General features: G+C 37.5%; 1 protein-coding gene across 1 annotated transcript; it reads left to right on the top strand.

The window, feature by feature from the left end:
• The first annotated feature begins 4,924 nt into the window (after positions 1-4,924).
• Positions 4,925-5,881, top strand: LOC141660116 (uncharacterized). The gene has a single exon (XM_074467079.1). The coding sequence runs from the start codon at positions 4,925-4,927 to the stop codon at positions 5,879-5,881; it is 957 nt and encodes a 318-aa protein (XP_074323180.1).
• Positions 5,882-17,793: the final 11,912 nt, after the last annotated feature.

The following is a 17,793-nucleotide window of genomic DNA, read 5'->3' as shown; positions in this document are numbered from 1 at the left end:
ACTGGCAAAGTGCCCTGCCAAGCCACATTTGAAACATTTGAATTTTGATTTATCCACCATGTTTCTATTTGGCTTGGCTGCTCCAAAGTTCTTTTTGAACTTGAGCTTGGCAAATCTTCTGGAAAGAAATGCTAAATGTTCATCAATGTCATCTTGGCTCAAAGAATCTTCACTTTCTACTGCAGGCCCCTTGCCCTTGCTTTCACAGACCCTTGAAGTTGACTCAACAGCTTCCATCTTCATCTCCTTCTCTTTCTCTAACTCAGCAACTAGTGCAATGGACCCTCATTTCTTCTTTCCTCTCTCCATCATCTCATCTTGCTCTATTTGAAGCTCATAAGTTTTCAGAATGCCATACAGTCTTTCCAAAGTAAACTCCTTATAATCTTGTGAGTTTCTCAATGAGACTATCATTGGTTTCTATTCCTTTGAAAGAGATCTAAGGAATTTCAGATTGGAGTCTTTTGTCTGATAGACCCTTCCATGCAACTTTAAAGCATTTAGCAGTTTTTGAAACCTACTAAAAATTTCAGTGAGAGACTTACTTTCTTCATTATGAAAATGCTCATATTGCTGAATCAGGAGCTGCATCTTGTTTTCTCTAACTTGCTCAGTGCCATCACAGATGATCTGTATTGTATCCCAAACATCCTTGGCAGTTTTGAAGTTGATAATGTTGTCAAACATATCACCATCAACTCCATTAAACAGGATATTCATTGCCTTTTTATCCTTCCTGACTTGTTTAATATCAGGATCAGACCATTCATGCCTTGGCTTGGGGACAGATGGCTCATTTCCAGTTGCAGCTCTCATTGGTACATGAGGGCCTCTTTCTATGCAGTCCACATAGGCCTCATCTTGAGAAAACAAATGAAGATGCATCTTTACCTTCCAATGATGGTAATTGTCTTTATCCAGAAAAGGAATCTTGACTCCAACATCCTTCTTGTTCATCTTGCTGTATTGTTTTGATTTTTAAACTCTTTGTTCTTTAAGAGCTAGCTCTGATACCAATTGTTAGTCCCTTAACAAGGTAACAAAAATTACAGAAGGGGGGTTGAATGGAATTCTTGAAACTTTTTCTTGAATAAAAATGTTCTAACTCAAATATATATATAAATGTGAATTGATTAGAAGAATGCGGAATAGTTACTTGAAATGAATCAAAATACAAGTAATTAAAAACAAGAGTCTTTAAAAACTTTCTGGTGGATTTAAATGATTCCACCAGAGATATATAATATATATTGAGAGAACTCTGTGTGCAAAAAGCTCACAGCTGCTTACAAAATGATAACAACTAAGAATGAGAGAAATGCTAAGAATACAGCTTACAAATGTTTCTCTCTTGGTTGCTTAGTTCCTTTTGTTACTATTCTATTTGCTGCTTCTTGGTTTATATATCACCAAGATTATAAAGCAATAAGACAAGATAAAAAAATAAAAAATATCAAGTCTAATACAATACTACTTCATTACTCTATTCCAACATCTTTGAATATCTTCATAATAGCATGGAAATGGCAATGCTTCTTTGTTCTCGAAAACCCAGTTGAATAGGCTACCACATTCCATTTGCATACACTCGACGCATATGACTGTGTTGTCACTGTCAACAGATATTTGAATTCTTTATCCGTCGGGTTTATGATCATCCGTCGAGTTAATGATCATCCGTCGGGTTGTTGATCATCCGTTGAATTCATTGTTGTTTATCCGTCGGGTAACAATCAGGCACTTGACTTCATTTCATTTATGCAGAATTACAAGACATCGTCTATGTACAATTAATCAACCTATTCTGCATATCTAGTTACAGTCAACATGACTTAGGTACTACTACAGATTCTAAACAATGTGTCTGCAGAAATGTGCTACAGACTTATTATTACATAAGCTACTCACTCGTTGGATAATAAATCATCATCCATCAGGACTAAAATGAGTTATCCGTCGGGACTATAATCCTTATCCGTCGAGTGCTAATTTTTCACTAAGTAAAATCTACCAAGGTGTTTTGTTCATGAAATTATCAAGTGCACAACATATACACTACAGAAAAAATACCAATTGTCATGTTCTTCATGTGTTCTTTGCTTACTGTCATTGCAGCTGAGCGGGCACTTCCGTCGTATTTCGGGCCTCCCCGGCACAACTGCATGCATTGTGGCGCGACACTATGGTATGAAGAGCGGACTAAGAGGGACAGGAACACCTCCAACCCGTAATTCACTTTTTGTTGTGAAGAAGGGCATGTAAAGCTCCCACACTTGAAATAACCCCCCCTATGCTAAAACATCTTCTAGGACTAAATTCCGGAGAGCAAGGTGCCAACTTCGGGCGGAATATACGGCCTTACAACTCCATGTTTGCGGTTGCATCACTGGGAGTACAAGAGTGGGCAAATTTACCACAACACAAGCTCATTGCTCCCACCAGCAGGTAAAAAACCCCTGTTTGCCCAGATCTACATATATGATACTTATCATGAGATTAGTAATAGAATTAGCACACTGCGCAATTCAGAAAGAGGCCCAGCTATTGATGAGAGTATGGTCCAGGGTCTAAAGCAAATGTTAGACGAGCATAACAATTTGGTAAAATCTTATAGAAGAGCAAGGGACATGTTCGAAGAACAGCCACAAACCATTTTTCATTTGAGGCTGCCTGAGGCCCGTACCAGGGATGGTAGACAGTACAACATCCCGACAGAATCTGAAGTAGGAGGGTTAATAGTGGGTGAGTTCACCGAAAAAAATTTGAGCGGGATGTTATTGTGCGCCACCGTACTGGAGGGGTTACACACATTGATGAGTTACATATCCCTTGATTCATCCTTATGGAGAAGATGGCTACAGGCTCAGTATACCATTGGCAGAAAGAACCTCGCAAACTTCAAAAAAACAGACGCTGTCAATGTGTCAGTATTATTATTTCTGGCTCCAACAAAGGGCCAATGAGGGGCATACCTTGCTTTTGGCAGGCCGGCTATTGCAACAATATATAGTCGATGCTTACATGGCAGTTGAGCAAGAAAGATTTAGGTGGATTCAGACCCATCAAAGTGAGCTCAGGACATAATTATATTCAGGCTTAATGGATGCGGTGCACCGCGGAGACTCAGACAGCTCCGCAATTGGAAAATCAGTAGTCTTGCCATCATCACGCACCGGAGGTCCTCGCTACAGGGCTCAAATTTACCAAGATGCAATGGCAATTTGTCGATGGGTAGGATATCCAGACTTGTTTATTACATTCACATGTAACCCAAAATGGAAAGAGATAAATGACATGCTTGGCCTAATCGATCAAAAAGATGACCTTAACAGAGTTGATATTTTCTGCCGCGTGTTTGAGATAAAGTTGCAACAACTAATGCACTACATAAAAAAAGAACAGCCATTTGGGAAAGTCATGGCATGTAAGTTTGCTTTGTTTATATTGTATTTTTAATCAACCTATATTTATTTATGTCCAAAATCAACTTCATTTGTTTAGTTCATTCATTTACCAAACACTCCTAGCATTCTAATAGTTATAAAATGTTGATGCAGCTTTATATACCATAGAATTCCAGAAAAGGGGTTTACCCCATGCGCACATTCTGCTTTTCTTACACCAATCAATGAAAAATCCTTCTCCTGAATATATTAATACCATAATAAGTGCAGAGATAGCAGACATCAATGTCGACCCTGATGCCTATAATGCAGTTAAGAAATCTATGCTTCACGGACCGTGTGGTCAGGCCAATGTATCATCTCCTTGTATGCATCAAGGAAAATGTGCCAAATTTTCCCCAAAAAAAATTTAATGACATCACCATAATTGGAGAAGATGGTTTCCCAATTTATAGACGCAGAAATACAGGTATTTCTGTGGAAAAAAAGGGCATCCTGCTAGACAATCGTTATGTCATCCCCTACAGCAGAAATTTATTGGTCAAATTTGATGCTCACATTAACGTCGAGCTCTGCAACAGTGCAAGATCAATCAAATACTTATTCAAATATATAAACAAAGGACCATACAGGGCAACAACAGTGATTGAGATTGCGAATGAGAGGGATGAAATTAAAGCATACCTTGACTATAGGTACGTGCTATGTGTTTATAAAAGAAAATAAAGGCCTCCAATTTTAAAACTTATGCTAAGAAAATATATGTGTTCTTTATAGTAAGCTTGGATTTTTATTTGAAATATTTTTATACATTTACATAACTTTGTTTTTACCTTTATCAGGTACATATCGGCATGTGAGGGTTGCTGGAGAATTTTTCAATTCAGCATCAACTACAGGTATCCGGCGGTTGAGAGGCTACCTTTTCACCTGCCTAACGAGCATACTGTTATATTTGAGGAGAATAGATGCATTGAAAATGTCCCTAATATGCCCGGAGTAGAAAAAACAAAGTTCACAGAATGGCTAGAAACAAACAAGAAAAATAAGGATGCCCGTAGTCTAACTTATGCAGAGTTCCCCAACACTGGGTTTGGAATTCCAAGGGTAAATTGTGGACCAGGAGAAAGAAAGGGAATGCAGTTGGTAGAATTTACTTTGCACATCCGTCAAGTGGAGAACGATTCTATATGCGCATGCTCCTAAATTTTGTGAAAGGGAGCACATCATTTGAGTGCAGTAGAATGGTAGATGGCATGACATATCCCACGTTCAAGGATGCATGCTATGCTTTGGGATTGTTAGATGATGAAAAGGAATGGATAGATTGCTTATGTGAAGCTGTGGTTTGGGCAACAGGAAATGAGCTACGCAATCTCTTTGTTACAATGCTTGTCTTTTGCCAAGTTTCCAATATGCCAGAACTTTGGAGAACTCATTCGGAAATACTATTAGAAGACATGCTGCACTTGCAACGAAGAAGATTTCAAGCCCCTAACCTATAACTAACAAAAGAACAAATGGAGTCATATGCATTGGCTGAAATTGATGATCTTATGCAAAAATTAGGCAAGAGCCTGAAAGACATAGATGGGATACCGCAGCCAGATTCTTCCCTCACGCGGGACTTGATAAATAGATTACTAAACGAGGAATTGGATTATGATCGGACAGCTTTGAAGACCTTGCATGAGAAGTCGCTAAATGCTTTAAACCAATTCCACAAAAGTGTTTATGATGTAATTTTACACTCTGTTCAGCATGATGAAGGCAAGTTGTTCTTCATCAGTGGTCATGGTGGCACCGGGAAAATATTCTTATGGAATACAATCGCTTCTAAATTAAGATCGGAATCGTTAATAGTCCTACCTGTTGCTACTTCTGGGTTAGCATCGTTGTTATTGCCTAATGGTCGGACAACTCACTCCCGATTTTGCATCCCATTAGACATAACAGCTGAATCTACATGTGAGATCAAACATGGTAAACAATTAGCCAAAATCCTTCAAAAAACTTCTCTCATTATTTGGGATGAGGCATCGATTACCCACAAATATTGTTTTGAGGCTCTGGATAAAACCTTAGGAGATTTAATGAGCATACAGAATGATAATAGTCGGGCTAGGCCCTTTGGAGGCCTTATAGTCGTGTGTGGTGGAGATTTTCGCCAAATTCTGCCAGTTATTCCACAAGGTGAACGTACAGATATTATTGACGCCTCACTTAACTCATCTTATCTTTGGCCACACTTCGAGATTTATGAGCTAAAGCAGAATATGAGGCTCCACAAGGAAGGGATTGATGCAGTAGAGGCCGGAAAAATAGCATCATTTGATAAGTGGCTCTTACAAATAGGAGATGGTTCACTGTATGATGATTCAGCACATGAAATGATAAGAATTCCACCAGATTTCTGTAGCCCAACAACCGAGAATCCAATGGAAGCCATTGTTGATGAAGTCTACCCTTCGCTGTAGCAAAATTATAATAACCCTGCATACCTAAAAGAGCGTGCTATATTAACACCAAAAAATGAAACGGTTCATGAATTGAATGACTTCGTAATGAACATGATACCTGGAGAGGGGAGAACATATTTAAGCTCTGATAGTGTGTGTAAGGCGAGCATTAAGCCTGATGATGATTTGTTATACCCCGCTGAATTTTTAAATAGTTTAAGATTCAATGGGGTCCCAAACCACGATATACGGCTTAAAGAAGGGACCCCCATCATGCTTCTCAGAAATTTAAATCAATCCGCAGGTCTTTGTAATGGGACACAATTAATAGTCACATGCCTGGGCAAGTGGTCTATCCGAGGAGACATAATTTCTGGAGAAAAAATTGGTCAAAATGTCACCATCCCGCGTATCTTCATGTCCCCAAAAGAATCAAAATGACCATTCAAACTTAATAGGCGTCAGCTGCCGGTAGCGTCGTGTTTCGCGATGACAATCAATAAAAGCCAGGGCCAATCTTTGAAACGTTTAGGCTTGTATACGCCTGGCCAGGTATTCACCCATGGCCAGGTTTATGTGGCTATGTCTAGGGTGACCGGAATAGAAGGGTTGGTCATAGTCAATGCTGATAGTGAGGTAAAGGATCAGGCACTTATCAAGAATATTGTTTACAAAGAGGTCTTCAACAATATTCATGCGCCGACATGTGATGCCTATAAGGCATCAAACACTACACTGCTACTTCTTTTATAGAGCATGACATATATAAGTGATAACACCATCTAGATTTACTTTGTATCTATAATACCAAAATAACATGAAAATAGAAAATTTACAATAAATCTAAACAATTTTCAATTTAAATGGCGGCATTTTCAACCCTTCCCAAAAAAACATCTTCATATTTAGCAAAATATTCTACTGCTATATTGACTAACTAGTGTTCAGCTGTTGCTTCCATTTCTGTAATAACCCCAACATTTTTGGACTTTTTGTAACCCTTATGAATAGTGGTTTTGCTGATTATGCTGAATGAGGAAACTTTTCATGCCACACTATGTAGGGGTTCTTTTATTGATATTCTGAGATCTTATAAGTACTCTATGTGGTATATAAATATATGTAAAGATCGTCAGAATCCAAATCCGAACACTTTGATTTTTCCCGAAAATCCACCAGATACCGAAAGAATTGAGTATAAGGTAACATGATTAAAAGGATTTAAATTCAAGGATTATAAGAGAGGATTGTTAGATATATTTGATAATGTCATGGTTAATATGATTTATGTTTAGTTTTCAGATCTTACTTAAAACAGGATAAATTAGTACTAACTGGAAGTCAGGACTTAAGGATATCAGTACTTATATTATCAGGAGATAATCATCAGAAGATGAATATCAGAACTTAAGTGCTGAAGGATGTTCAGATAAGGACAGTAGCTGATTAAAGGAAAGAAGATCGAGATAAACATAAGAAGAGATAAGCATGAAGAAGAAATTCTATGAAGAATAGAATACTTGGAAGAAAAGATATCTGATTGATATACTTTAGGAAGCAGAATTATATTCCATATCAATTAGCGATTATCTTGTAACTGTGTAGTATATAAACACAGACATAGGGTTTATACTATAAGTGTTATCATATTCGAGAAGATTATTCATTGTAACCCTAGCAGCTCTCGTGATATTTGTTCATCACTGAGAGGTAACAGTTCCATACTGTAACAGAGTTTATTGTTTCAATAAAGTTTGTTTTCTGTTACTTGAGATATTAAAGTTCGATTTGATTGTACTTTACACTGTATTCACCCCCTCTACAGTGTGTGTGACCTAACAAGTGGTATCAGAGCCGATCTGTTAACGCACATACAGTTTAAGATCCAAACACAATCATGTCTGACACAGAAACTCCAACTAAGCCTACCAAAACTGAAGAACCACCAAAGACACAAATTCAAAGTCGGTATGAGACCATCAGAGTTCCCATACTGAGACCATCTGAATATCCCATATGGAAGGTGAGGATGACCATGTTCTTGGAAGCAACAGATCCAGAATATCTTGATAGAATCAAGGAAGGGCCTCACAAACCAACCAAGCTCGCTGTTGCAGTTGCAGGTGAAGCAGCAAAGACCGTACCAAAGGAGAAGAGTGATTATACTGCTGAAGATATCGCGTCAATTGCTAAGGATGCTAAGGTACGACACTTACTGCATAGTGCCATTGATAATGTAATGTCAAACAGGGTAATTAACTGCAAGACTGCTAAGGAGATATGGGATGCTCTGGAAACAAGGTGTCAGGGAACCGATACAATTAAGAAGAACAGGAAGACAATACTCACTCAAGAGTATGAACACTTTGACTCAAAGGCAAATGAGTCATTGACTGATTTATATGATAGATTTGTCAAACTCTTGAATGATTTGTCATTGGTTGATAAGGAGTATGATCTTGAAGATTCAAACCTTAAATTCCTGTTAGCTCTTCCTGAATGCTGGGATTTGAAGGCAACAACAATAAGAGACAAATACAATCTTGATGAAACAACTCTTGATGAAATTTATGGTATGCTCAAGACTCATGAACTTGAGATGGAACAAAGAAGCAAGAGGAAAGGAGGAAAGTCAAGGACAGTTGCTCTTAAGGCTGAAGAAGAATCCCCCAAGGCAGCTACCTCAAGGAAAGACAAGGGTAAAGCTCTTTTCACAAAGTCTGATACTGAGTCATCAAGTTCTGAAAGTGATGATGACTCAGATTCTGAAAGCTTGCTTGAGACTGATGCTGATGAGGAGATGATGAAGTTATGTGCTCTTATGGTGAAAGGGATCACAAAGATTGCATACAGGAAGTTCAGGAAGGGAAAGAAGTTTTCCAGGAAAGGCACAAGTTCTGATAAGAAGAATTTCAGAAGATCTGAGGGCAGAGGAGGAAAGTCTGATAGAGGAGATTATACCAATGTCAAATGCTATAACTGTGGTGAGAAAGGCCACATATCTCCTGATTGCAAGAAAGTGAAGGGTGACAAATGCAAGGATCTTGTCACAAAGAAGAAAAGCTGGACAGACACCTCAGACTCTGAAAGTGAGGAGAACTATGCTTTGAGGGCAAATGCTGATAAAGAAAGTGCTGAGAGCCGTTCTGAAGCTGCTAAAACAAAGGTACCTCAGACTACTTATGCTTTTCATACTGATGATATTAATGAGTTGAGAAGATATCTTAAAACCATGTTTGTTAGTTATAGAGATCAAACTTTAACATGTGAAAGATTAACTTCTGAAAATCTTGCTTTTAAGAAAAGAAATGATTTCTTAGAAAAAGAGTTAGTTATGTTCCATCAAACTCAGAAGGATAGAGATGATGCTTTTTATGTTAGGGATGTAATGCTAAAAATGAATGAATCTCTAAAAACTGAGTTAGAAAAGGAAAGAGAGATTATCAGGACTTGGACTAACTCTGGCAGAACAACTCAAAATTTGCTAAGTAGTGAAAATTGGAAAGAGGGCTTAGGTTATGGAGAGGATAAGAATGATAAAGGAACTGTAGAAATTAAGCCTATTGTTGTTAAGCAAAAACCAAAGTTAAAACCTGTTAAGTTTGTAACTGTAAAGTCTGATAATGAGCAATCAGAAGTTAAAGAGGCATTAACTTCTGACAAACTAAAACAGGAAAAGACAGCTGAAGTAAACATAGGCTTAATGACAAAGAAGCAGCTTAAGCATAAGCTGAAAGATGTTAAGAATGCAAACAAGGTAAAATCACCTAGGAAAAATAGGAATGGAAAGGAAGGTGTGAATAAAAGCAATGATTATAAGTCTGTCCCTGATGCTCCTAGGAAAACGTGTCATAACTGTGGAAGTTCTAACCACCTGGCTTCTTTTTGTAGGAAGAATAAGAACATAAACTCCTTACCTTCAAAGTCAGGGGTTAAGAGTCAGTCTGTTAGATATAAGCCACAATATCCTTGTTTTCATTGTGGTAGTTTATGGCATTCCATTTATACTTGTAAGGAATATCATAGTCTGTACTATGATTATTATCAAATAAAACCTTCTTTAAAGAAAGTTTCCATTGTTCCTTCTAGTGTAAATTCTGATTCAAAGTCTGATAGTGTAAATTCTGATAAGAAAAATGTTAACATAAACTCTGATGTTAAATCCGCTGCAAATGTTAACAAACTTGATAAGGCCAAAGGATCTAAGCAAGTCTGGGTCCTTAAAACTAATCATTAGTGGTCTTTGTGATTGCAGGGCAACATGAAAAATATCCTAGTCCTGGACAGTGGATGTTCAGGACATATGACTGGAAATAAAGCCCTGCTATCAGACTTTGTGGAGAAAGCTGGCCCAAGTATTTCTTATGGAGATGGCAACATTTGAAAAACATTGGGATATGGCAATATCAATCTTGGGAATGTCATCATTAATGAAGTAGCTCTGGTCTCAGGACTTAAACACAATCTGCGGAGTATAAGTCAAATTTGTGACAGAGGTTATCATGTTGATTTCTTTAAAGAACACTGTGAAGTTATGAGTAAATGTAAAGGCAAAGTTGTTCTAAAAGGATACAGGCGTGGTAACATTTATGAAGCTAAGCTTTCAACAAGTACTGATGGTTCTGCAATCTGTCTGATGAGTAGAGCATCAATTGAAGAAAGCTGGAATTGGCACAAGAAACTCTCTCATTTAAATTTCAACAATATAAATGAACTAGTCAAGAAAGTTCTTGTGAGAGGACTGCCAAAGTCAGTATTTGCTCCTGATGGCCTTTGTGATTCTTGTCAAAAGGCCAAAAAAAGAAAATCTTCATTCAAGAGCAAGACTGAATCATCAATTCTTGAGCCTTATCATCTACTACATGTTGATCTATTTGGTCCAGTGAATGTCATGTCTATTGCAAAGAAGAAATATGCGTTGGTCATAGTGGATGAGTTCACCAGATACACATGGGTGTATTTCTTGCACACAAAAAAGTGAAACTGCATCTATCTTGATTGATCATGTCAAACATCTGGATAAATTGGTCAAAGATTCTGTGCAAACCATAAGGAGTGATAATGGCACTGAGTTCAAGAATTTGATAATGGAAGAGTTCTGCAAAAACCATGGAATTAAGCAGGAATTTTCTGTTCCTGGAACTCCACGGCAAAATGGAGTTGTTGAAAGGAAGAATAGAACTCTCATTGAAGCTGCACGTACAATGCTTGAAGAAGCAAAGCTTCCAACCTATTTATGGGCTGAAGCTGTGCAGACTGCTTGTTTTACTCAAAATGCAACACTCATTAACAAGCAAGGAAAAACACCATATGAGATGGTGAAGAAAAAGAAGCTAAATCTGAAGTACTTTCATGTATTTGGATGCAAGTGTTTTGTTCTTAAGACTCATCCTGAACAGCTATCCAAATTTGATCTAAAAGCTGATGAAGGAATTTTTGTTGGATATCTAATTTCCACAAAATCCTTCAGAGTCTATAATTTGAGAACAAGAGTGGTCATGGAATCTATCAATGTCTCCTTTGATGACAAGAAGATTACTGGACTTGAAGATTTTATTGATCATGATCAGCTGAGATTTGAAAATGAAGACTCAAATTCTGATACTGAAAATCCTGACAATCTAAGTCCTGATAATGCCAACTCTAATGGATTAAACTCTGATGTTATTGAAACTGTGATGACTACGTCAAAGAAAGATGCACCTATGCATGGGGAGCATACTCAAGATCTTACCACATCTCAAGAAGCATCAGAACATACATCTGGCTCTTCAAGTTCTGATTCGTCAAGTTCTGATAAGCCAAGTTCTGATAGTTCTGAAAATCTAAATTCTGAAGAATCCAACTCAGAGAGCATAGTTTCAGGGGGAGCATCAGAAAATGAAGTTGAAGACAGCATGGATCATGGGGGAGCATCCAGTTCTAGAGAAAACCTTCCATCTGCAAGGAAGTGGACTAAATCACATACACCTGATTTGATAATTGGAAATCCTGATGCAGGTGTCAGAACTAGAACAGGTACTTCAAACGAATGTCTTTACAATTCTTTTCTTTCTTAGACTGAGCCAAAGAAAGTGGAAGAAGCTCTTCAAGATGCTGATTGGGTGCAAGCAATGCAGGAAGAGTTAAATAAATTTGAAGGAAACAAAGTCTGGACCCTAGTGCCAAGACCAAAGAATAGATCTGTTGTTGGTACAAAGTGGGTATTCAGAAACAAAACTGACAGGGATGGCATAATTATAAGGAATAAGGCAAGGCTGGTTGCAAAATGATATTCTCAACAGGAGGGAATTGATTATGATGAAACATTTGCACCAGTTGCTAGGTTAGAAGCCATAAGGATATTTTTGGCTTATGCTGCTCACAAAAAGTTTACTGTCTTTCAAATGGATGTGAAAAGTGTTTTTCTCAATGGAGAATTGGAGGAGGAAGTATATGTTGAACAACCTCTAGACTTTGTAGATTCCAAACATCCAGATTATGTCTACAGGCTTGATAAAGTATTTTATGGACTTAAGCAAGCTCCTAGAGCATGGTATGAGACTTTAGCTCAGTTTCTTCTGGAAAGTGGATTTAACAGAGGAACTATAGACAAAACACTGTTCTACCTCAACCATGGAAAGGACTTACTTCTGGTCCAAATTTATGTTGATGATATCATTTTTGGGTCTACAAATGACAGACTTTGCAAGAAGTTTGCCAAACTGATACAGTCAAGGTATCAGATGAGTATGATGGGGGAACTTAGCTATTTTCTGGGCCTTCAAGTCAAGCAGAATGAAGAAGGCATTTTTATTTGTCAAACTAACTACACCAGAAACTTGCTGAAGAAATTTGGAATACAAGATTGTTCAAGTGCATCCACTCCCATGACTACTACAACAAAACTGGATAAGGATACTGGTAAATCAGTAGATATTACTGATTACAGAGGTATGATTGGCTCTCTACTCTATCTAACTGCTAGTAGACCTGATATCATGTATGTTACCTGTCTTTGTGCAAGATTTCAAGCAGATCCAAGAGAACCTCACTTAACAGCTGTGAAAAGAATTTTCAAGTATCTTAAGGGAATAGCTAATCTGGGATTGTGGTATCCCAGAGAATCAGATTTTAAACTAATAGGTTACTCAGATGCAGATTTTGCAGGTTGCAAAATTGACAGGAAAAGCACAAGTGGAAGCTGCCAATTTCTTGGAGGCAGATTGGTTTCTTGGTTTAGCAAGAAACAGAAGTCAATTTCCACATCAACTGCAGAAGTAAAGTATATTGCTGCAGGAAGCTGTTGTGCACAGATTCTTTGGATGAAGAATCAGTTACTGGACTATGGGTTAACATATTTCAAAATCCCTATTTACTGTGATAATCAAAGTGCTATTGCTATGACAGGTAATCCAGTTCAACACTCTATGACAAAGCACATCAGCATCAGGTACCACTTCATCAGGGAACATGTGGATGAAGGTACAGTGGAATTGCACTTTGTTCCAACAGATCAACAACTAGCAGATATCTTCACAAAACCATTGTGTGAAGCTACTTTTACAAGATTGGTAAATGAACTTGGAATAGTTTCAGGTTCTTTCTCTAAATCTGCTTAGTTTTGTTCTGATGCATCAGACTTTATGATCAGTATTTACAGAATTTACTCTCCTTGTGTATTCTGTGCTTAATTAAAAAATGTGCTTAAGTACTGACTGTTGTCTGATATATGTTTCTAAACTCTAAAAATGATATGTCTGTTTGTGTAACTATTCAATCCTATGAGGATAATTATGCTAGATGCTGACCTAGTAGTCTTCAATAAACAAGGGATCTCATGTAAGAAGTAATTATTTCTGTGGAAATCTATTGACACAAGCAAATTCTGATAATTGAGCTTAGTTGAGTTTACTTTGTCTATCTTATTCCTAAGTCACAAACTAGAATATTGCTTCTCATCTGTTAAGTTCTGATACTAGTAAATCTGTTGAATGTACTAAGTGCTGATAAACCTCACTTATCAAAAGAAAAAGCAAAAGAATCAAGGATTAAAATTCAGGTACTCCTTTGAGATCTAGAGTACAAATGTGGAAGGAACGACCCAAGTGCATTGCTGGTATTAAGTAAATATGCATCAGAAAAGCAAAATATTTTCTTGGTGACTTTTCACACTCTATGATTACTGGAGAAATACTCTGATAATAGTATAAATTCTGATAAGCAGTCGTGACTCACTTATACTGAGAAGCCACTATAAACTGGAATTTAAAAAGATGCATAAAATTAGCACAAAATAGTTGAGGTGGACTCAGGCATGAATTCATTCAATAGAAGGTTTCAGAATAATGACAGGTTTTTAGTAAAATTTTAGTTATGCCTTATTTCTAAGATGTACTGAAGTGAATTAGACTTTACTCCTTGTCTGATATTTAGCTTAATACACACACTAAACACTCCATATGAATGATGAAAATCACTATAGTGATCTATGTTGTTTTAGATGAACAGTCATTGTGTCACATTGCACAAATTCTGAGGACAAGTTCTGATTGCATGTTCTGATGATTAAGTTCTGAAGAATATAAATCAGAATTTGTGTGAGGACTTACTAAGATAGGCATTCATTTTTCGAGTTAAGAAATTATGTTCTGATGACCGTTAAGTTTTGATATAAGTCTAAGTTCTGATATTAAAGTCTGATTCTTTACTTGACTTATTTGTGGATAAAATTTGAAAACAGTCTCAGTTTAAACCAGAATATGTTGAAGTGGAAGATTAACAGTCACTATATTTAGGGATAGTGGTACTCGTACATGAACAGTCAACTTTTACTTGTTTCTTGTGCGCATTAAACCATGTTTTCCCTTTCCAATGAATTTTTTTCTTTTTCCAAGTCTGGGGAGACGAGGTAGAATTAATTCTACCTGTCAGCATTAAATTTCTTTGCGTCTCCTGGCATTCTCTTGCCTATATAAGCAACCACTTCACATCAGCCTTCCCATCAAATCTTTTATCACAAACTCACCTTCATAATCTTTATATCAAAAACACCATGGTCAATTAAAATATGTTTTTGAACTACGAAACATTCAACATGGAGCTGAGCTGTGCCGATTGGCAGCAGGAATGGCACGTTACTGCCATTCCTGATAAGATATGGGACTCCGTTCCCCAGGAGGTACTCACCCACCTCCTGTTCTTCTACATGGACTACCATCGCCATCTGGAGCGATTGGAGGAGGAAAGGCGGGAAGCTCTCCGCCAGCAAGAGCGAATCATTCGACTCGCTATTCTGTTTGTCGAGAGTAGGAAGAAGGAATTATTTATTTTCTTCTTCCTGTTTTTCTTCATCATCAGCCTTGCCCTGCTTCTTGAGCTAGGACAAAGGCTGTTGACGTTAGGTTTAGCAGCTTAGGGCAATCTTGTAAAAAGTTTTGATGTAATTTAAATTTCATGAATGTATTCTCTTGATATATTAATGAAATTTATTTTTGTTTCAAGATCTTGTCTCTGAGATATGTTGTAATGCATTGATAAATCCTGATACATATTCATATTCTGATGACCATATAAATTCTGTTTTAACTTAAGTTCTGATTTTACTTTATCAGTACTTGCTCATCTGATTTATTATGGTCATTTTCACTCGAATTTTTTTTCAGAATATTGATGTTACAGTGAAAAATAATTAAATAAGTGGGAACAGTTTTAATTTTGAATTAAAACTGATTCACCTTGATTAATGGAATAACTGGGTAAGTGGAACAGTTTTTCCTTGAAAAACTGCAAGTGGGTAAGTAATGATTATTGTTTTCTCGTGCCCATTAACTATTTGTTTTTACTGCATGTCTGACAGGTGTCCAACGGTTACATTTTTTTTCAAAAGTATAAGTAAGACAGAGAGAGGATTTTTTAATCTTTTATTTCCTTTCATACTTTTTCTCTCTATTTGCTTTTACTCTCTTTCTTCTTCTAACGTTGGTTTTTCATATAGAGATTCTATCAAACACCTAACAGGCACTTATAAATCTCAATTAATTTCATGGCACCTAAGGATTTAATCATGGATGGAGCTAAATTTGTTCCAAACAACTATGCTGCAATTCTTGATAATGCTGAAGCTCCGTCTGAATTGCATTTTGTGCAAGATCTTCTTGCACACAGTGAAATCGGGTATGCATTGACCCAACCTTCAGTCTTCTCAAGCCAACAAGTTCTGACACTTTGGAGGACTGGAAACTTTGATAATGGTGGTCAAAATGGTACTCCTAGTATTGTTTTCGAAGTGGGTGATTCTCCATATGCAGTCACTCCTGGTACAATACGCAAGGCTCTACATCTCCCAGAAGGATGTACTTTTTCAATTCCAGAGGAATCAGCTCTTCAGGAGTTAATGGCCAGTTTGGGAACAAGTGTTCGAATTTTGATGCCATCCCCATAATGAGTCAGCACATCGGGTATGCCATTATAAACCAAACTCATTTTGATTTTGCAACTGCTATAATAGGTTTTATTGGGGATAGGATGATAGAGGATAGGAATGTTGTCTACTTTGCTAGATTCTGTCAACTTATATATACTTTTTGTACTGATGAACCTCGACTTACCAGTACCTTAACTCCACCTTTAAAAGTTGCAAAATGTTACTTTAATGACCTGGTAAATGCTGACACTAAGAAACAAGTGATTAGACCTTTACAGATTCCTCAGTCTGTAAAACAGATCTTAGTAAATGCTGACACTAAGAAACAAGTGATTAGACCTTTACAGATTCCTCAGTCTGTAAAACAGATCTTAGTAAATGCTGATCCTGATTCCTATAGATCTGTTTATCCTGATGTTCAACCAACAACCACCTCCCAAACACCACAACAACCATCAGAACATACCACTCATACTACTCAACAACCCTCAGGCAATATATCAAATCCTATCTCTCCACTTCACAGACAGTTCAACCCTCATCCTCAGCACCTACTGTGAAGCCTTCATCTTCCAAGCCTAAGAGGACAAAGACCGTTCCTCAAACACCTCAAAAGAGAAGGAGGATTGCTTTGAGAGATGAGTCAGATAGTGAGGATCAGGTTTCTATATCAGAACCTGTTGTCAAAGAAGCTGAGAAAGTTTCTTCTCAGAAAGATTCTTAAATTGGGGGATCTAAGCTTCTCAAAAGGCTTAGAAGAATGACTGTTGTTGAAACTCCCAAGGAATCCATATCTTCAAAAAGATACAAGAAACAGAGGGCAAAAAGGCCAGTTTCAGATGATGAAGAAGCAGCAACTAAGGAAGGAGATCAGGAATCTCTGATCTCACAAGAAAAGGAATCTCCTAAAGTCACTACTTCTCCATCAACTCCATCTCAGGAAGCTGTTACTGAAAATGCCAACACACCATCTGTGTCTCCTGTTCAAAAGTCTGTATCTCCTGTTAATAAAGGCACAAGTACTGATATAAATATCCAGACCTTGGTTGTGCCTGAAGTCCTTTGCTTAGAAGCTCCGACAGTAACTAATCCATCAACAACACCTGTTTCTGATGCTGCTCAAACTCCAGAATTATCTACTACACCTTCTCTGCATCTAGATGCTGATGATTAGAATATAGGTGAGCATCAGGATATGGCTGTTGATCAGAACTTGGAACCAGATCAGCAATTAGAGGATGGTGAAGCCTCCATTTCTACTCACACTGTTGTTTTATCAGAAGATACTGATTCTATAAGTTCTGATGCTGCACATGTTGAAGATACTGGTGATGCTGCTCCAAATGCAGATGCTGATGAAGCAGGTCCTTCAGGACATGCCCCTCAACAAACTGTTCTTAAATCCGAACTTGTTAAGAAGTTTGTTACCAGAAATGCACCAGTGCCTTGGAGTGAAACTCCTGCAGGACATGAGTGGACTAAGGAATGGAACTCAGTTTCCTGTGTTCCATCTGCAAAGCATCTG

Source organism: Apium graveolens, chromosome 5 (assembly GCF_009905375.1).
Source record: "Apium graveolens cultivar Ventura chromosome 5, ASM990537v1, whole genome shotgun sequence".
Taxonomy (NCBI): Eukaryota; Viridiplantae; Streptophyta; class Magnoliopsida; order Apiales; family Apiaceae; genus Apium; species Apium graveolens.
This window is presented reverse-complemented; position numbering and strand designations above follow the sequence as displayed.

What these genes read in the sequence shown, in the direction of transcription:
- LOC141660116 (XM_074467079.1), top strand. Translation starts at nt 4,925, where the DNA reads ATGGAGTCATATGCATTGGCTGAAATTGATGATCTTATGCAAAAATTA.